A 21,698-nucleotide genomic window follows, 5' to 3' on the forward strand; every position below is an offset into this window, starting at 1 on the left:
CAAAATCCTCAGTTTCAAACAGTTCAGTGGTTCTTTCGGGACTCTGATCAAAGGACTGTTTTTCCACTCTGCTTTAACTGTTCTGTTGAATGCTATTGACATGGCCCCTGCTAAATTAGATTTTCCTCAGGACTTTGATCAACCATCAAAAACAGTTACATTTTTTCAGTAGTTATTCTTACAAAGGATAATAAAATGCATTCTGGACTTTCTTGAATTTGTGTAATATTGTAAGTGTTTGCTGAACTTTGTGCTTTATATCTTTATTCATGGTGAGTAAATATATTAGTTGCTGTAGTCTGTTAAAGCTGGTCTGTGTTTAATATTCTGAAAGGCGTCTAGTAATGCAATGAGATACCATATTAAATTCAATAAGCAGCTTGCTGCAATTGAGAATGATTAACCTCTTGGGATATGCAACTCTGCCAAAAAGTTAGATTATAGGAAAGAAACTAGAACGCGGGGAACAGGGTCTGCTGACAGGAACCCCCGTTAACCAAGCATTGGGGGGGGGGGGGGGGGGGGGAAATAAAAACTAAATTTCTATGATTTTAAAGAATTAACTGCAGTTGCATCACCCACCTCCTTGGCCATCTTCTCTGCTTGCTGGTTCCTCCTGTAAAACAGCTCCTTGTAGTGATCCATCCAGACCTCAGCCAGGCGCACTTGGTTGCGAGCAATTACCTGCACACCTTTCGGAAAGCTGTGAGGGCTCTTGTTACGGAACACATGGCCCACCACCGAACAGGGAATGATTTCCAACTGCCCGCCACATTGCCAGACCTAAAATAAAGCAAGTTAGGCAACGTGGTCATTAGCTGAACGGTAAAAAGGCAACATAAAGACTTCAATTTAAATACAGAATTTCCTTTATTAGACACAGTCAATTTCCAGTAATGTTGGTTTACTAACTTTCTGCATGCTGCAGTAAAACATGGGAGAAAACATTTGAATTTTTTTCATTTAAAGAGGGAATCCCATGGTCTGTATCCCTTTAACAAAAAGGAACCTCATTACAGTAAGATTATAGTCATCTAACATCCTGTTTAAATATATATATTCTTGTTTGAATAGTTGCTGAAGATAGTACGATCTGAGCAAACTGACTGTGAGGAGTTACGGAATTGAACCATCAGTACAGGTACAGATTGTTAATCCACAATGCTGTGAACTATGTATCTTCAGCTTTCTCATGCTGCTTGGCTCAACCAAGTCAGCTTCCCCATGACTGTGTTGAGTACTCAAAATTTGAACTCCTTTTCAATTGTACTGTTGTTTCTGCCCCCACCTCATACACTGGCTCTCCTCCCAAGCCTATATTGTTTAACAGAAAACTAGTTTCCATCTTTGGTGCCAGAATAAAGTAGCCAAACTTAATGTAAATGTCAGGAAACCTGTTCATCTCCTCCCTTGCACCCTGCTCTTCCCACCCCACAAGCGTATGTTGAACGTCCAGAATATCTAGCTTTCCCCAGCTTACATTTCTTTACACGTTATACCTTCCTAACCTGATCTTGTTCTCATGAGGCAATTTGTGCACTACATCTTTTTTTTAAAATCCTTTATTCTTCAGTTGTATCCGGTTTATAAAATTACCACAGTTGAGGAAGGTAATATAACTCATCTTACTTTACCATCCAGAAAGAACCTACAATCTGTCTTCTACTACAAGCCATCCGTCCAATACAGTCGAGTATTTCTTAAAATGATAGATAGAAAAAGAGTTTGCATTTAAATCGCACCTTTCACAACAACTTCAGGATGTCCCAAAGCTCTTCACAGCCAATGAAGTACTTTTGAAGTGTAGTCACTGTTGTAATGTAGGAAACACTGCAGCCAATTTGTGCACAGCAAGATCCCACATGCACCAATGTGAAAATGACCAGATAACCAGTTCAAGGATAAAAATTGGCCAGGACACTTGGAGAACTCCCATGCTAGTCTTTGAAAAAGTGCTGTGGGATCTTTTACATCCACCTGACAGGGCAGATGGGACCTCAGTTAAATGCCTCATCTGAAAGACGGCACTTCATAATATAGCATTCCTTCAGTACTGTACTGAAGCATCAGCTCAAGTTCCTGGAGTGTCCTAAAGGGGTTGATTCTCGCATGTTTTACAGAATAGACACTAATCCAACTCATCAGCCAATATAGTTATCAAGAGCTGAAATACAGCAATACAGTAGAGTTTTTGGAATTAATCACTGACATTAATAACACTGTACTACTGCGCCACCTTCTGGTGGATCTTACCTCAGCTCCACAAACTTCTAACCCTAAAGCACCAATTCTGTCAATTATTCCAGACATTGCACGTAGGTCTAAGGGGTTAGGTGCTGCCACCCAAAATGAATTACTTTTCAAATACAAAAATATGAAGTATATGGTAATATTTACATAATACTTTACTAGATTAAAGCACATTCCATATTCACGAGCAAGCTTAGAAAAGAAAAATTCAAGTAAGCAGGCCTGCCCCTTCCACAGTCCAAGCAATGCGACTGCAAACAGACTCATTCCCCTTCAACCCCAACCCCCTCAGCCAAGATCTCAGTTCTCCATATGGATCCCCCATATATATTAGTATTTGTGTAATTTTCAATCCTCATCTCAAAAAAGGTATTGATCAGCTCCTCTTCAAAATATCTATTGATAGGATTAAATGACTCCTCCTTTAGATTTCTCCTCTATACATCTCCCCAATAATACAGCTCGGCCATTGAAATAACACTTCCCCTATATTTCTCCTCTAAATAATTCTGGAAGGAGCACTTCTTGATGTGACCATAATTACCAAACATTCTGACATCTTCCCAAAGAATGAAGCTTAGGGCCATTCTCACTCAGTTAAATGATGTTTTGCATGCTGGACCTAAAGTTGGTTTAGGTGGGATTAGTGGAGGGGTTGAAGCTGGGATGTTTCAAGAACTGAACAGGGTAAACTGACTTGGTGAAGAAACAGCTGGGGTTGTGTTACTGGAATGCAGCATACCTGAAAAAAGTGCCTGAGAAACAGCAGGGGAAAGGATTTCTGAGAAGTGCCTTTAACACAGAATAACATCCAAAGGCATTTCTCAGAAGCGTAACCAGACAGAAATGGACAGAGAGACTAAGAAAGAGATAGAAAGGGTGACCAATAACTTGGTAATAGGTCACTTTTAAAGAGGACTTTCCAGAGCATGGATCCAAGATGACAAAGCATGGATGCCAACAGTGGAGCGAAGGCTGGGGAACACACGAGGTCAGAGGCAGAGGAATGGAGAGTGGGGGAAAAGGGAGCTGTATACAAAATGATTAGGCTGTACAGTATTCTGCTGACAAACTAGCCTGATCTGATCTGGCCAGGATAACGAGACGCTTAAAAATATATAAAATTAATTGTTTCATTTTCTTATAACAAGCATTTATATAGCACCTTTCACGACCTCAGGATGTCCCGGAGTGCTTTGCAGCCAAGTAAGTAATTTTGAAGTGTAGTCACTGTTGCACTGAAGGCAACAAAATAGTCAATTTGCGCACAGCAAGCTCCCACAAACAGCAATGAAATAAATGACCAGATCAGATGACAGATGCCACCTGTTTTAGGTATTGGTTGAGGGATAAATGTTGACCAGGAGACTGGGAGAATTCCCCTGCCCTTTTTCGAATAATGCCATGGGATCTTTTACGTCCACCCTAGGGTGTATGCAGTGCTTCGGTTTAATGGCTCAACAGAAAGGTGGCACCGATACTACAGCACTCCGTCAGTGCTACACTGGAGTGCCAGCCTGGATTATGAGCTCAAGTCCTGAAGTGGAGCTTGAACCCACAAGCTTGTGACTCAGGTGAGAGTGCTACTACTGAGCCAAAGCTGACATGTCAATTTTTAGCTTGATTATCTACCTGCATTCATGACAGATATCGAAAGCATGGTGAGTACACTACTAGGTTTAAAAAGAAACTCTGAAGTCAAAATGCATCTTTTATAAACCAATAAAAGTCAATGGCAATCGAGGCTTGTGGCTACATTTTTCGGTGCCAAATACAGCCACAAAGTGGCAATTTTTTATTTATGTACTTCTAAGCTACACACCAAACTCAGAAGCAGCATTGATATAGCCAGAGAATAAAATTGTGACATTGTGAATCTATAATTATGTCGAAGATTTACATCTACTCACAGTTCATTATTTTTCAAAAAGAATTTAGGTATACGGAGTATGACAGCCATTAGAAGGCTAGCTTTTCAGGTTGATCAGAGATGCCTACAAGAGCCATAAAATGAAATGAATTTGGGCTGCCTCACTCCAGAACCCAAACACTAAAAATGATATCAGTGAGTCTCACTGAAGAGGTCAAAAGGACATCCACTTCCATCAGCTGCTTAATGGTAATATCAAGATTAGTCAGTAATTATAGTCTTCCAGTGCACTGCAAATATTTTTAATGCAAAAAGATCCAGAACATTAAACTTGACAAGACAAAAACACTTAGTTCTTCTCCCAAAGACACAAACTTATGATGGGGTACATTTCCATGTGCCTTTTGGTACCTCATCCTAGCTATTTTTATGCGCAAGCGTGGGCTTTACCCATGGAGGGCATCATAGGCATATCTGATCCTGCTCTCATCCAAACATCCACACACTTTCAGCAGAGCTCACCTCATTAGTCCAAAAACAGAGGCCAACTGCGGAGCCTCAACTGGTGCCCTGGTGGAGATCAGCTAACTGAACACGCACCAGGAATTTATCCAGAGGCTTTCCTGGCCTGGGTAGCATAATATTACTATAGGCAATGCCATTGCACATTAGGCCACAAGGCCTCATTCATATTGCAATCTTATCAAAAGACATAACCAAGGTATGAGCATTATAAACATAAACATTTGCGTTTACCCTGAATGACATTTCCACATTCTCTCCTCCCCATATTTCCATCTGGTTGTCGTATGTTCCAATCAGTTCAAAGTAAGGTTTGGAGATCGCAAATAGGCCACCAGCAAACGTGGGAGTCCTGAAAATAAACTAAATATCAACTGTATTGGCTGGAGAGAGATAGCATAGTTTCATTTTGTGCCGAATTGAAGCTTACCCACATGACCAGTGAGACACTCACTAAAGAAAGACCCACAATATTAGTATTGTTTTCAAACAGCTGATAAATTTTACTTCATATGGAGCAAATTCATCATATTTATTGAACAACGCAAGACTTGTGTGGCCACCAAATACCTTAATACATGACTACTGTCTCTTGTGCAACTAGATTTTCTGTGATTTGTTTTCAGGATGTGGGCAATAATGGCAAGACCACATTATTTCCCATCCCCAGTGGCTGAGAAAGTGGCCTTGACCTTGAACCGCTGCAGTCCTTGTGGTGTTCCCACAGCACATATGGTCATGTTCTTGGAATTCCTATTGGTGCAATAGTTTTTTTCTGCTCTTAGCTACACTATTAGATATAGAATTTTGACACGTATGAAACCCAATTGTACATTACCTCAAGTAATATAATCTCAGGGGCCCACTGACTCAAGTGGGGAAGACAGGCACATCTCCAGGACCTCAAACACCTACATACCCTGCCATATTCCATGAAGAAGTGGTGTTGACACTCAAGACATGTGCCCATAATAACTTGATGCTTTCCCATGAGCTGACTCCTGAAGCAGTACTTGGATTTATACAGGAATATCCATTGTCAGGTGTTTAACTCTTCAGTCCTAACTGGAGCAAGATGCTAGAACAAAGCAGCTGCAACATGGGTAAAAACATGGTGGGAGCATGTCAAGACAGGTCTGAACACAAAGAAAACAAACCTTCCTCAGCTATTTATCCACTTTGGCAGAGGCAGCTGGAGAGAACATGGTCCTGTCAAGACAGCCTCCATTTTATTTCTAAGCAACTTACCTAAACCAGCGACACTGCATTCAAGTTCCAGGTAAAAATCTCTTTGCATTTGAATAGGACAAATTAACTTGAATCTACAGAGAGACCATTTTCTGTACAACGGGGTAGGCTTTGTGAAAACATTCAGTATTCCCATTTCCTCTATTGGTTTTTGTTACACGTGGGCCTCAGTTTTCAAAAAGATACGGTCCTGAAAATAATTATATTCAGTCCACATCATTGTTTCAGTTAAGTGAAGTGAACTCAGCCTGACCCCCATCCTTGAACACATATCTAAATATATCAAGTAACTGCTTTCACTATAAATGGACTTTCACCAGCGTTACAGACCTGTTGAAGGATCAGAGAACATTATAAATTAATCTCTTGTTTATGTAGAAACCAAAAATGCTGCACATCTCAACATTCATTCAACTGATCTGGGTTTGGTTTTAAAATTGTACTTTTGCCTCAAAATGAGAGTGATCCTGTTTTTCTTTGCATGCAAGCACTCTAGAATCAGGTATGGATTGGAACTCCCCCTGAACAACCTTAACTGTGCACTTCATTTCTAGCCTCAGAACAGCAATCCATCAGCCTGATATTTCCAATCCTATTTACTACAATGCCTGCCCATAGACAAAGGTGGCCCATTAGTTTCCACTGCGATCTGTTGAGACTCACTTCTGGGTTGGATTTTAGTTCTGGTTTCAGAAGTGCGTGGAGTGTTCTACCCAGTAGTAGATCCAGCCAGGTGTCTAATGGCAGATTGACATGCCAATCATCTATGACAGAGGGGATTGAAACATTGTTTTGATGGGCTGTTTGATTTGGACTATTTTAAAAGAGGTTGGCACAGTACTGATGTTTGACAATTGGGAAATTACATCACATTTGGGGCAGACCAGTGGGCTGACTGGTTTCTTCACTTTTGACACTTCAAATTCAAAACTGGACTCCTGGCACTCGCAATGTGGGAGTCTGACTGGACTTTAGATTCAGAAGGTTAGATTTAATCGTCACTAATGGCTGTAATCACCAGACATCTGGATTTTCAAACTCAAGGAACTCATGATTAAAGTACTGCAGTCAACAAAACCTTTAACATCATGTTCTCATAACAGGAAGGGATATTGGTCCTGGATTTGCTGCAACGCAGCGTACGATGGCGCATGCCGTTAGCGGACATTTGCGTTCTCCATTCATGTTGCATTATACTTGCGCTGTAATTTGCTGGAATGTCGATCCATCTACAGCATGGTGAGGTCACTGACGAATCAGGGACCTTGTTCTCACTGCAGCCAATGGCTTACCCCAGACTGCATGGAACGATAAAAAGTGGGGAGCAGCCGATGTAACTCAGATTGAGGCACAGCGATGGGAGTTAAGCGAGCTGCAACTTCTGAAATTGACTTTTGCAAGTTAATTTTTTCAAAAACTTTATAAAAGGCTAAAACATAGGAGAGGGAAGCAGAGAAGAAAATGGATGACAGATATAATGGACTGGACGTAGTTGACCTATGCAGAATGTGCAAGGACAGAACAGGATAGACAGAGGTGGAGATCCATGGCAGTCAACCTTCTGGGAAGAAGCTTACACTAACGAACGAACGAAAAGGCTGTAAAAAGTAACCTTTAATGCCTGCTCTTTACTTTCCAGTAATGTTGCAGGAAGATTTAAAGAAAAGATCTAAAAAAAACACATTTGTTCCCCCAGCATCTATTCACCTTGCCCCTCCTTGCTGAATAATTCATGGCTGGTGGAGTGGTAAAAAGACAAAAGGCATTGTGAATGCTTCCCTGATGCTCTAAGTTAACACGCAGGATACTCACTTGGGCATCGCAGGCAATTAGCACATTTAGTGAGTGTTAGCCCCCTGCACCCTGAGGATGCCAGCAATCCTGTGGAAATTGATTGACCAGTCTCTTTGCCACAGGGAATATGTTGCATTTAATGAAGTTGGATGCCCTGTGGACTTCACTTCCAGGTCGCCCATGAATGGGTGGAATGCCCAGTTTGCAATGCTTTCACCCTCCCAATATGTAGAAAAGAAGTGGGGATTCTGCAATTCATTGCCTTTACACACTAACAGGACCCTGGATGGCAAAACTGGCAGGAAAAGACTTAAAACAGAGAATTTGAAAAAGAAAACTCTCAGAACTATTTCCAAACTGCTGGGGCAAGGCTAACAGTTTTAATAGTCCCTCTGTTGGCCTCCCAGGTGAGAGTCATGCAAAGGCCATAAACCATGTCAACACCCAGGTCACTCACGCCATTATTTTCCGTCAGTTTCAACACATCATAATTGGCGATCGCCATTGACTGCAATGGTGGGCTAAGCGAGAAGAAACTTTTAGCAGCTTAGGCAAGGCTATCGGCGAAGCAGTGCAAATATCCCATCAAATTATGATGCAACGAAACTCATGGCATAATTCACCTACTCCATTACTTTCTGGTATGTATCAATAATAGCACATGCCGTTAATGCGCCATTACAATGATGCAATTTTCCTGCAAATTCAGGCCCTCTGTGAAAATCTTCAGTTAACTAATCGTTATTCATGAAAACAAAAAATTAGCAAAAAACGCCAACATGCATTTTCACTTTTAGTTGGCCTTCCAGACACAGGAAATGACAGGAAGAAGTGCATCCTGGTCCTTATAACACAGGCAGGTTATGTGCAGATGCCAGTATCAAGGCTTCTTGTTGATTGGACAGTCATCATGGCCAAGCTTGCTATAGATGTCATAAGGCCTCACTAATATGCTTGCCTCTCTGCCAGCGCCTACATTTGTCTGATCATTTTTCCCCATTCAGGTATTCCAATACACTGTCCCATCATCTCAGCTTTGACCTTCACAACTGGACACACTCCATCAACTATGTGGCACACTTTCCCTGTGTACTGCAATCTTCTTGCCATAACAGAATTACTACTTGTATGCCACTCCATTATTTTAGCATTGGTTACTCTGTTCTTTTGACCAGTTCAGTATCCTCAGAGCGCATTCCACTCCAAAACCATCCAGCTTCTGCTTTTGTGTCTGAAGTACCAATATGTTCAGTTGGAATCAAACTAAAAATCAACCATTATGGGGAAGACATCCTTTTTGTATTGTATACAATTACAAGAAAGAGAGTTGTCTCATAGCCAAGCAAGAAAAAAAAGTAGGTTATACTCAAAAATATATAATTAAAATATTTAATAGGACTAAGAGACTGTACTAGGGTGTAATTTTACCCTAGCAACGTCACAGCTGCACTTTTTCAGTTCAGTAATGATTCTGATAATTATAGTCTGTAACCTGTGGGTGGGAAGAAGTCAATACTCCATTCATTTAGTTAGAAAGCATGAAAAACTCAGAGGTTAAAAGTCAATCAAGCTTCAACCACAAACCCACTATAAAAGGGTCAAATGCTTAGCCACCTCAGCTGCCATATTGAAATGTGCTTAGTGTGCTGTGAATTATGTGGAATCTATGAGAGGTTAGGAGTATTTATGACCATTCCCTTTTTTACCAACTTCTCCCATTTGCTTTTTGAAAGGTTTGTGTCCCCCACCCCACCCAGTACCTTACCAAAATAGCCAGTTTTCATGCACGAGTCCAGACACAACACGGACAGGTTATTCCACTATGGGAGACATTACAGCAAAATTTGATACCATCATTACTTCAACCTATAGCCAATTCCTTCTCTTCCCCCCGCCCCGCCCCCCCCCCCCAACCCCACATAGCCCAAGGGCACAACAAATTGAGCAAAGACCAGGGATTGAAGGTGACATTTTCCAGTCTGCAATGCTCAGCTATTGACTGCCCTAACTAGCCGAACCATTTGGAGGGAAGAGGAGAGAAGAGCCCCTGAATACATATGATGTTATTTGCAAATGTGGTTTTTTGTGACAAATGGGTGTTAAGGAATGGATAGTGATTGATGTAAAACACTACGTTCTAGTCCTGTAAGTTTGCACAAACAGGACATTCATAAAATACAATTGCTGTTTGCCAGAACTGGGACGACTGGATAACTCCTGAACACTGGTGCAGAGTGGGACCTACCAGCACCAGTACCCTTGTGAGTATAAGGAATAAGGTGGAGGAGCTTTATCCAGAGGAAAGTACAGGTCTACGCTTTAGAAAATAGAAAAGCATCAAATGACAGGACAATAGCACACAGGATGTCAAAACTCAAGAAAACTGTTAAACATGCCAGATGTAAATTGTGTAACAGTTAACAACTTATAGTTATATAGCACCTTTAGCGTAATAAAACATCCCAAGTCGCTTTGCAGGAGCATTATAAAACAAGGTAGGACACCGAGCCACATAAGGAGATATTAGGTCTGATGACCAAAAGCTTGGTCAAAGAGGTAGGTTTTAAGGAGTGTCTTAAAAAGGAGGAAAGCGAGGTGGAGAGTGTATTCCAAAACTTGGGGCCTAAGCAACTGAAGGCGTGGCCACCCCATGGTGAAGTGATTAAAGTCAAGAGTGCACAAGAGGCCAGAATTGGAGGAGTGCAGATATCTTGGTGAGTTGTGGGGCTGGAGGAGATAACAGAGATAGGGAGGGGCGAGGCCATGGAAGGATTTGAAAAACAAGGATGAGAGTTTTAAAATCAAGACATTGCTTGACCAGGAGCCAATGTAGGTCAGCAAGCACAGGGTGATAGGGGAACAGGACTGGCGCGAGTTAAGACATGGGCAGCAGAGTTTTGGATGACCTCAAGTTTACGGAGAGTAGAATGTGGGAGACCAGCCAGGAGTGTGTTGGAATAGTCAAGTCTAGAGGTAACAAAGGCATGAATGAGTGTTTCAGCAGAAGATGAGCTGAGACAGGGGTGAAATTGGGCGATGTTAGAGGTGGAAATAGGCAGGAATAGTTAGGAAAAGAGCTGCGAGGACCCAGAAACAGTTGTGAAAGTGAGTTATTAGTGCAAGAGGAAGCATGCTGATCTGATCGGTCACAAAACCGGAGCCACTTGGGTTGTCAAAAAACACACAAAGGAAATGACCTCATCCGGCCTGATCAGGGATGAAGAATTTTTGTGTCATTGGGTGAAACAAAAAGGACACAGACTCCATTAAGCCAGCTTCTAAAAATGTAGTTTCCTGCGTAATTGAAACATTCTTGCACATGAACATCCTCAATATATTATCTAGAAAAGGGCTTTTAATATATAAAAGCATCAATGGGCTCTCCGTGGTACAATGGGTTAGCACATTGCTCTTTCAACTGTGGGACCTGGGTTTGAATTCTGCTCTGTTACTAATCCACTAATGAAAAGAATGTATTTTTTTAAAAATTGTTCTTCGGATGTTGGCACTGGCAAGGCAGGATTTATTGCCCAACTCTAGCTGCCCTGAAGACATTAAGAGTTAGTCAGAGTGGGACTGGAGTCACGTGTAGGCCAGTCCAAATATGGGTGGCAGGTTCCTGTCCATTCGTGAAGCAGTTGTGTTTTTTTTTACAGCAATCCAATGGTCATTGTTCCGGTACCAATCCAAAAATTACCAAATTTACTAAATTCAATTTTACATTTGCAAGAAACCTACGTGAAAAGGAGTTGGGCAGCCTCAACCCACTATCCCCTCAATGCTCTGGGCTTGAGATTGCCAGGGTGGGAATGCAAACAATTGGGTCAATCTTCCAATTTGGGGATTTTACTACACAGCTGGACATGCTGTAACTAACCTTAGAATGTTAGAATGGAGGTCCCATTCCATTTCTCAGCCATAGTCTTATGGAGCACAAAAAAAAATAAAATCACCAAACACATAAAATACTCACTTAATGGGATAGGTTTCATCTTTTCTTCTTTCTATCTCATGAGATGGAATAGCCTCCCAGCCAAATGACAAACTCCAGTCAAAGTTACCCCGATTGTGCTGCCTTCCATACTGGACAGGTTTGGACACCTCAAAGGTATTGAGGTCAATGGTAGTGATGTCAGGGCTTACCACGGCAGTGGAGTTTTCAGCTATTCTTCCCAGCAGAGGTTCCAGCCAGCCATTGAAACATTCACCTAAATATATGAGATTAGAAAAAGACAGTGTTTCTGCTAAAGCTTGGACAAAAAAGAATTTCCCCTTCTCCCATTTTTTCCCCTTCCAAAGGCACTAGTTCAGCTTGTCCAATAAGCCAAACCATGGAGTCGTACAGCAACAGAAACAGGCGATTTGCTCCAACCAGCCTATTCTGCCATTTTTGTTAATCACGGGAACTCTATCTCCATAACCCTAATCCCCCGCCTTTCCTCCATACCTCCCAGACACTTACTTCCTAGGCAAGTTTACAGTTTCCTTTTAAACACCTCAAGTGTTTCTGCCCTTCTCAGGCAGTTAGTTTCATATTTTCATCACCCTGCATCTTCAATTCTTCAGCCCTGGGTGACCTGTTGAGTGTTCAATCCTCATTTTGGTTTGTGCAGCGAGACCAGTTCCTTAATGTGACATTGCCACACCAGACATTCCTTAATCAACTCCCATCACATTCTGCTATTTGCACCATGACCCACATTGGTAGCAATGCCCCAGATCGGAGATTAGAATAGAGATGTGGCTCAGTTTGTTTCCGTTAACTCATTTCATATTTAACAGACCATTAAAAAAAAAGTTTAAACACAAGAATTATTTAGTAAAATAAAAACAAACATCCACTTTTATACAAGGTAAAATCCTTTGAGGGCTCAGTGGGTAAATGCATTGTATGCTCTGCTGCTGAGCAGTACATGGCAGGAAGTTTCCCAGCTTGGATTCTCAATCTATGCTGAGTTACTAAGGGGTGGGTACAATTGGTCTCAGTATTCCTAGCAACTGTGGCTCACTGAAGGGAAGAAAACAAACTGGATTTCTTCACAGAACAGCACCATGCAGCTCAGGTGTTTGAATAACCAGTATAAAGAGGGTTCCAAATACCATATTGATGCACATATAGGTCACAACCCAAATTGGAGTCCTCCTCAGGAAAGAAAAAGTAAACTTGCCCATAAGCAGGCCCCCGAATGCAAATCAATTCTTCTTAAACTTGAAAGAAAAGTGTGCGCACCAATTCACTAATCAGTTTTTCCTGTTAACAAGTGTTCATCTGTTCAACTTTAAATAAATGGCAGCTGATATTTTGAACAAATTCAGAATTCAATTTCTATTTAAATAACAGAATACGCCATACTTCAGAGTAATTTTATAATTAGGTAGGGATCCTGAAGAACCAAGACAGCATGGAGTGGGCTTCACCATCAGAAACTCTTTGCTCAGCATGATAGAGCCACCTTCAAGTGGCTCAGAACGCATACGGTCCATCTGACTGCTCACCGCCTGTGGTCCAGTACACCTACTGAGCATCTATGCTCCAACACTCTATTCCTCACCTGAAGCTAAAGACCAGTTCTACGAGGAACTCCATAATATCATTAGTAGCATCCCCAATACCGAACATCTGTTCCTGCTGGGGGACTTTAATGCCAGGGTTGGGGCCGACCATGACTCATGGCCCTCCTGCCTTGGGCGCTATGGCATTGGAAGGATGAATGAGAATGGACAGAGACTGCTTGAGTTGTGTACCTATCATAACCTCAGCATCACCAACTCGTTCTTTCACACTAAACCCTGTTACCAGGTTTCTTGGAGGCACCCAAGATCACGTCGTTGGCACCAGTTGGACCTCATCGTCACAAGGTGAGCCTCCTTAAACTGTGTTCAAATCACACGCAGCTTCCACAGTGCGGACTGCGACACCGACCACTCCCTGGTGTGCAGCAAGGTTAGACTCAAACCAAAGAAGCTGCATCACTCCAAGCAGAAGGGCCACCCCCGCATCAACACGAGCAGAATTTCTTATCCAAAGCAGTTACAAAAATTTCTAAATTCACTTGAAAAAGCCCTTCAAAACACTCCCACAGGGGATGCAGAGACCAAGTGGGCCCACATCAGAGACGCCATCTATGAGTCAGCCATGACCACCTATGGCAAACGTGTGAAGCGGAATGCAGACTGGTTTCAATCTCATTTTGAAGAGCTGGAACCTGTCATAGCTGCTAAGCGCATTGCACTGCTGAACTTTTGGGCCAACCATCAAGAAGATCGCCCCCCTCAAATCTAAATCAGGGGACACAATCACTGACCAATGCAAGCAAATGGACCGCTGGGTTGAGCACTACCTAGAACTGTACTCCAGGGAGAATGCTGTCACTGAGACCGCCCTCATTGCAGCCCAGTCTCTGCCAGTCATGGATGAGCTGGACGTACAGCCAACAAAATCGGAACTCAGTGATGCCATTGATTCTCTAGCCAGCGGAAAAACCCCTGGGAAGGACGGCATTACCCCTGAAATAATCAAGAGTGCTAAGCCTGCCATACTCTCAGCATTCTATGAACTGCTTTGCCTGTGCTGGGACGAGGGAGCAGTACCTCAGGACATGCGCAATGCCAATATCATCACCCTCTATAAAAACAAAGGTGACCGCGGTGACTGCAACAACTACCGTGGAATCTCCCTGCTCAGCATAGTGGGGAAAGTCTTCGCTCGAGTCGCTTTAAACAGGCTCCAGAAGCTGGCCGAGCGCGTCTACCCTGAGGCACAGTGTGGCTTTCGAGCAGAGAGATCGACCATTGACATGCTGTTCTCCCTTCGTCAGCTACAGGAGAAATGCCGTGAACAACAGATGCCCCTCTACGTTGCTTTCATTGATCTCACCAAAGCCTTTGACCTAGTCAGCAGACATGGTCTCTTCAGACTACTAGAAAAGATCGGGTGTCCACCAAAGCTACTAAGTATCGTCACCTCATTCCATGATAATATGAAAGGCACAATTCAGCATAGCGGTGCCTCATTAGACCCCTTTCCTATCCTGAGTGGCGTGAAACAGGGCTGTGTTCTCGCACCTACACTGTTTGGGATCTTCTTCTCCCTGCTGCTCTCACATGCGTTCAAGTCCTCTGAAGAAGGAATTTTCCTCCACACAAGATCAGGTGGCAGGTTGTTCAACCTTGCCCGCCTAAGAGCGAAGACCAAAGTACGGAAAGTCCTCATCAGGGAACTCCGGTTTGCTGACGATGCTGCATTAACATCCCACACTGAAGAGCATCTGCAGAGTCTCATCGACAGGATTGCGGCTGCCTGCAACGAATTTGGCCTAACTATCAGCCTCAAGAAAACGAACATCATGGGACAGGACGTCAGAAATGCTCCATCCATCAATATCGGCGACCACACTCTGGAAGTGGTTCAAGAGTTCACCTACCTGGGCTCAACTATCACCAGTAACCTGTCTCTCGATGCAGAAATCAACAAGCGCATGGGAAAGGCTTCCACTGCTATGTCCAGACTGGCCAAGAGAGTGTGGGAAAATGGCGCACTGACACGGAACACAAAAGTCCGAGTGTATCAAGCCTGTGTCCTCAGTACCTTGCTCTACGACAGCGAGGCCTGGACAACGTATGTCAGCCAAGAGCGACGTCTCAATTCATTCCATCTTCGCTGCCTCCGGAGAATCCTTGGCATCAGGTGGCAGGACCGTATCTCCAACACTGAAGTCCTTGAGGCAGCCAACATCCCCAACATATACACCCAACTGAGCCAGCGACACTTGAGATGGCTTGGCCATGTGAGCCGCATGGAAGATGGCAGGATCCCCAAGGACACATCGTACAGCGTGTTCGCCACTGGTATCAGACCTACTGGCCGTCCATGTCTCCGCTTTAAAGACGTCTGCAAACGTGACATGAAGTCCTGTAACACTGATCACAAGTCGTGGGAGTCAGTTGCCAGCGATCGCCAGAGCTGGCGGGCAGCCATAAAGGCGGGGCTAAAGTGTGGCGAGTTGGAGACTTAGCAGTTGGCAGGAAAAAAAGACAGAAGTGCAAGGGGAGAGCCAACTGTGTAACAGCCCCGACAACCAATTTTTTCTGCAGCACCTGTGGAAGAGTCTGTCACTCTAGTATTGGCCTTTATAGCCACTCCAGGCGCTGCTCCACAAACCTCTGACCACCTCCAGGCGCTTACCCATTGCCTCCCGAGACAAGGAGGCCAAAGAAGAAAATAATGAACTAAATTAAACTGGAATCTGGTTATGTTTTCTCCCATTTTGAAGAGGTTCTCTCACCTTCTTTCGGACTTCCTGTGGCACAAACTAGTCCCTAACCAGCAGGATAAGCAGGTGACCTCCTCCCAGGCCTTAGTGGATCTGTTCTCCCTGCGAAATTGCTTCTTACATCTGCACAGCTCATCCCTCCCTCCTGTCACGGACATCCCACAGAGATTAGGTATTTACCACATGGATGAAAATTAGAGCCAACACCCCACCACATAATTAAACTCGGCCTTTGGGGAAAAGTCTCATCAGCACTGCTGATTTTTTTTTTTTTGGGTGGGGTGGGGGAGGCACGAAAGAAAGAAGAATGAATTTGTATTTACATATGGTTTTTCACAACCTCCAAATGCTTCACAGGAGGTCTCCAACCTGTTGCTTTATCCGGATATGTAAAAAGAGTGGGCTGGGGAGGATATATAGTTAAAATCTGAAAAAAAAAAATCATCCTACAGTCCTCTTCCTTACATCTTTTTGTTCAACAATTAAGACTCAATCTCAGACTTCACCTCTCAACTTGCTCTTTCCCACGAATTAAATCTGAAGAACTCCTCATCTCACCTTCCTTTGATGATCTATAGACTTTCAAAACCCAAAAACCCAAGCTTGGCATCAACTAATCTTTTTCTCCTACTCTTGCCAATCTTCAGCATACATGTGAAAACTAATGCTGTACTGTCGGAGGATCACTCCTCAATTAACACTACCAAAACAGATAATCTGGTTATTCACCTCATTACTGTTGGTGGGACCTTGCTCTGTGCAAATTGGCTGCCATAATACAAACAGTGACTACACTTCAAACAGTATCGGTTGGTTGTGAAGTGTTTGGGTCATCCTGTGGATGTGAACGGAGCAATATGAATAGTATCTTTGAAAAAAACACCCACAAAATTCAACTACAAGGGCAACTTTTTTTTTTAAAAAAAGGAATGGCATAATTCTTTTTGCCATATAAACCATTTCAAAAATATTTCCATTCATTTTCTAGCTTCTTTGGGCAGAATACCCTGCTTGTGTATAGTTACATGATTTCCCATTTGATGCTTGGGAGAAGTGTGAGAATATACTTACAGTGAGCATCAAGAAAGGTCAGTACTTCTCCAGTGGCCATACTAGCACCCAGGAGCCTTGCAGTTATTAACCCCTTCCTCTCCACCTGTCGGACAACCTTCACTATCCGGAACTGCTTTACATATTCATCCAGTTGTTCTTTTAAATAGTCTGGGGGAAAAAATCAGATTCATTACATTTCAATGATTTAAGTCAGAACAATTTTATTCATTTTTCAAAGCTGCAGCTTACAACATTGCCTAGTTCTCGGATATATGTAAGCATCACATTTAAAATTTTAAAAAAGAGTGGCTAAGAGTTCACTATGTGTTTACTTAGCCACTGTTTGATTGCAGGTACTTCAACATATAATAGTGATCGGACACATATGGGGCTGAAAGAGAAGGAGGATGTCAATTGTCACTGCAACATCATAACCAAGCAATACGGCACATTGACATGATTTTAAATAATTCCTCTGTATGTTTGCAACCAAAGGAAGTTTTGCCAGTTCCATCGATGGCCCAGTGGGTACAGCACCACCCACTGCAGTACAGAGCTATACAGACCAGAAGTTCCCAGATCCAAGCCCTGCTCTGTGCTATTAGCCAATCTTAGCCCAATGCAATAGTTGGGGTGGAGAAATTGGCCTCACCATCCCTGAGCTAGGTGCAGGAGGGGGAAAGAGAAATTCCTGCTCCTGATCACTGTACCAAAATCTTTATTGGAAGTGGAATTTAAACTGACTTTGGGAGAGAACGGGCCTGGGTGTGATGCTATCCACAGTGAAATAGCCCATCAACACTCATCATCTTGCCTCACACATGAAGAATAGGCAGTTGGACAAGATACCAGAGGGAACCCAGGGTTTGTTAAACTGTCGCCCAATAATAGTCAGCACTTTCAGCGGACGGGTGGGGGTTGTGGGGGAGTGGCGGAAAGTTTGTTGAATACTTTAATTAAGACTACTCCTTTAAGTGTATAGTTATTAAATATTGTGACAATTAAGTGCAATATGATCAAAATGTGCAAGTAATTTATAAATTAGCCAGAGACTTGTTCAACAACCAGGCTGCCTTAGAAACAACAGGAATTATAGAAAAAGGTAGTTTAACTAAACCCTAACTGTGCAATTGGATTAATGAAGCATATAAACAGCAGAGAAATATTTTCAACTCCCTCTGGAGCAGATTGTGCTATTAATAGGAATCAGTTCTATAAAATCAATAAAGCTGAACTTATTCAGTTTAAAACAAACAAACAAAACAGTTTAACAGTCACAAGATTTTAAAACTAATGGAAACAGTTTTTTTGTACACCGGCACCACATCACTCCCGTTGTTTGATATTTGTGCACCCCTGTTGCAATAAGGTAGGTGGGGGGGAGGGGGAGTGTAAGTTTGAGATCTTAGTTGGGCTGTGAAGGAGTGGTACTGAATAGAGCTGGGGGTTTGCAGGTGGAGGAGAGGGGGAAAGTGATATGGCTAAAAGTGACAGGAGATCACTAGAATGATATTGAGGCTAAAACGGTTAAATTATGAGGACAGTTTATGTATAAACTTGGTTCCTGTTCCCCGGAGTTTAGAAGGTAGAGGGATGATCTAAGAGAGGTGCTTGAAATGATAAAGGAATTCAACAGGGTAAATAAAGACAAACTATTTCCTCTGGTGGGGTAATCCAGAACAAAGGTGCATAATCTTAAAATTAAAGCTGGGCTATTTAGGAATGAAATCAAGATATACTTCTTTTTCCCCCCCACACAAAGGCTATTGAAAAATCTGGAACTCGCTCTCTCAATAGGCTGTGTGAATTGAAATGTTCACGACCAGGACGAATAGCTAACTCTTACCTAACAGAAACCTAAGAATAATCAAGGAATACAGAGCAAAGGAGGAGTTGAAGTACTTTTCAGTCATGATATAATTCGATGGCAGAACAGGCTCAAGGGGCTGAAAGGCCTCCTCCTGTTCCCACAGAGGTGTTCAAAATTATGACAGCTTGTGACAAGGTAATTTTTTTTTGGATCAATTCAGAAGATGTGGGCATCATTGGCAAGGCCAACATTTATTGCCTATCCCTAATTACCCTTGAGACAACAGAGTGGCTTGCTAGATCATTTCAGAGGTCAGTTAAGAGTGAACAACATTGCTCTGGGTCTGGAGTCATATGTAGGCTAGACTAGGTCGCAATTCATTCCATCTTCGCTGCCTTCGGAGAATACTTGGCATCAGGTGGCAGGACTATATCTCCAACACAGAAGTCCTTGAAGCGGCCAACACCCCCAGCTTATACACACTACTGAGACAGCGGCGCTTGAGATGGCTTGGCCATGTGAGCCGCATGGAAGATGGCAGGATCCCCAAAGACACATTGTACAGCGAGCTCGCCACTGGTATCAGACCCACCGGCCGTCCATGTCTCCGCTATAAAGACGTCTGCAAACGCGACATGAAATCGTGTGACATTGATCACAAGTCGTGGGAGTCAGTTGCCAGCATTCGCCAGAGCTGGCGGGCAGCCATAAAGGCGGGGCTAAATTGTGGCGAGTCGAAGAGACTTAGTAGTTGGCAGGAAAAAAGACAGAGGCGCAAGGGGAGAGCCAACTGTGCAACAGCCCCGACAAACAAATTTCTCTGCAGCACCTGTGGAAGAGCCTGTCACTCCAGAATTGGCCTTTATAGCCACTCCAGGCGCTGCTTCACAAAACACTGACCACCTCCAGGCGCATATCCATTGTCTCTCGAGATAAGGAGGCCCAAAAGAAAGAAAGAAAAGAACTAGGTAAGGAGAGCAGATTTCCTTCTCTACAGGCCATTCGTGAACCAGATGAGATTTGACAGCAATCTAGTAGTTTCATGATCACCATTACTGATTATATTTTTTATTCGATTTATTTAATTAACTGAATTTAAATTCCCCAGCTACCATGATGTGATTTAAACTAGTGTTGCCAGATCATTGGTCCCACTAGTCTAATAACATAACTACTACATTACTGAACCCGTGACAAAAATTGGCAAAAAACTATTCCCACCGGTTGGTGGCTAGAGGGAATAAATTTAAAATAAATCCTACAAAAATGAAGTAGGAGGTTAGGAGAATTATTTTTAAATGCTGAAGTTTCTTGGCACACAGGATGCTCTACCAGAAACATGGCGCAAGCAGAATCCATTATATCTTTTAAAAGAAAAGCAGATAAATACTTGAAGAAAAGAAAATGAGGGGGGTGGGAAAGGACAAAGTTGATAAGTCTTTCATAGAGCAGACACAAGCATAATGAGCTGAATGGCCTCCTTCTGTAACCTGTACCTGCCATGGCAGGATTTGATGGGGCACCTGTGCTGTACTTGTCCTGGGAGTGTTTGATGGGGACAGTGTAGAGGGAGCTTTACTCTGTATCTAACCCCATGCTGTACCCATCCTGGGAGGTTTTGATTTAGATACTGGTTGCTTGAAAGAGAAAATGTTCCACTCCCCAGCACAAATATCCCTTTGATGAGCACAAGAAAAGATTCACTGAATGCAGCTCATGACACATAAACCCTAGGCTTATAATACGACTACCAAGAACCTTGTAATCTCTTCTCCCCCCACCCCCATCACCCGACAGTACATTTGCATTATGAACTGAGCAAGATCATCTTGGGCACAGCAACAGGTTTCAACGAACAGTAGTGTGTGTTACTATATTTGGAACGCGAAGACAGATTTAACTGGCAAGACGTGACGTTATTTCGGGAAGTGAACAGGAAAGCAGCTGTGCCGGGGGAGGAGCAGGAGATCAGTGAGACGTTAAGGAACCAACAGCAATCACTTCCCCTATTCACTCCAGAGATCAAAGTGCAGCTTGAAGAGTAAGCCATAACTCCCACTTCATCTAAACTCTGAAGGGGAAAGGGAATCTGGCCTTTATTACTTAAACTGTGAGGTTACTCTAGCTTTTCTGACTGCCCACAATATTTGCATAACGACTAAGGATGTGAGACATTACAACTGAGGTCCAAATACTTTGCTGAGAAGTGGGGGGTGGGGGCAGGAAAGGTTTAGTTCTTCCCTCTTGCTTCAGTGTAACTTCGATTATCCATCCGCTACTAATAGAATGCAAAGCCCACAGGGCTCTGGGCTGTTCTCAGCTTAGGTGAGATACGATTCCCAGCACCTGATCAGTCTTATACTTTTAAATATTTTATGGTACACGCTTGAAACAAAATCCATCTCAAAACTATATGGAAACATTGCAACTATCGCACCGGCGTAGAAATGTTTGTATCGGGAAGGGGAAGGTGGTCAGTTTGTGCTGAGGGTTGAGGGACATCATGCAGAGTAAATTTGAAGCAGAGTTTTCCTGTGCTCATTGGGAATTCCTCTGATATCTAGGACTCTTGTGTCAGGCATCATGACCACACTGCAGTGCCAACTATGTGGCAAATTGTGTGTGTGTGTCAAGGACAGTGATGTCAATGCTGGGGAAAAAAACACTTCCACTTTTTGCAGCTACTGTCAGCATTAACAGGAATTCATGAAAATACGAGAAGTAAAAGAAAGGCCTTTCGGCTCAAATAGCCTTTTTAAATCAGTCTGAAGTATTTCCTCACATGAAGAGGAGAAAAAGTCCAAGGACATTTTTGGAAGGAAGTAGACCTTAAATGTTAGGATTTTCAAATGGGAAAAAGGAGCAGATGTACAGGTCA

General features: G+C 42.9%; 1 protein-coding gene across 8 annotated transcripts in view; it reads right to left on the reverse strand.

Moving 5' to 3' along the window:
* LOC137358583 (polypeptide N-acetylgalactosaminyltransferase 6-like) overlaps positions 1-21,698 on the reverse strand; it is a 92,705-nt gene that overhangs the window by 12,503 nt on the left and 58,504 nt on the right. For all 8 annotated transcript variants that reach the window (XM_068024587.1, XM_068024588.1, XM_068024586.1 and 5 more), the window contains 4 exons: positions 17,029-17,178; positions 11,658-11,892; positions 4,877-4,994; positions 583-783 (listed from right to left, as the gene is read on the reverse strand). In XM_068024587.1, coding sequence (XP_067880688.1) covers positions 583-783; positions 4,877-4,994; positions 11,658-11,892; positions 17,029-17,178 — 704 coding nt within the window. The remainder of the gene's footprint in view (positions 1-582; positions 784-4,876; positions 4,995-11,657; positions 11,893-17,028; positions 17,179-21,698) is intronic.

The sequence above is a fragment of the Heterodontus francisci genome, chromosome X, assembly GCF_036365525.1.
Source record: "Heterodontus francisci isolate sHetFra1 chromosome X, sHetFra1.hap1, whole genome shotgun sequence".
Classification (NCBI taxonomy): Eukaryota; Metazoa; Chordata; class Chondrichthyes; order Heterodontiformes; family Heterodontidae; genus Heterodontus; species Heterodontus francisci.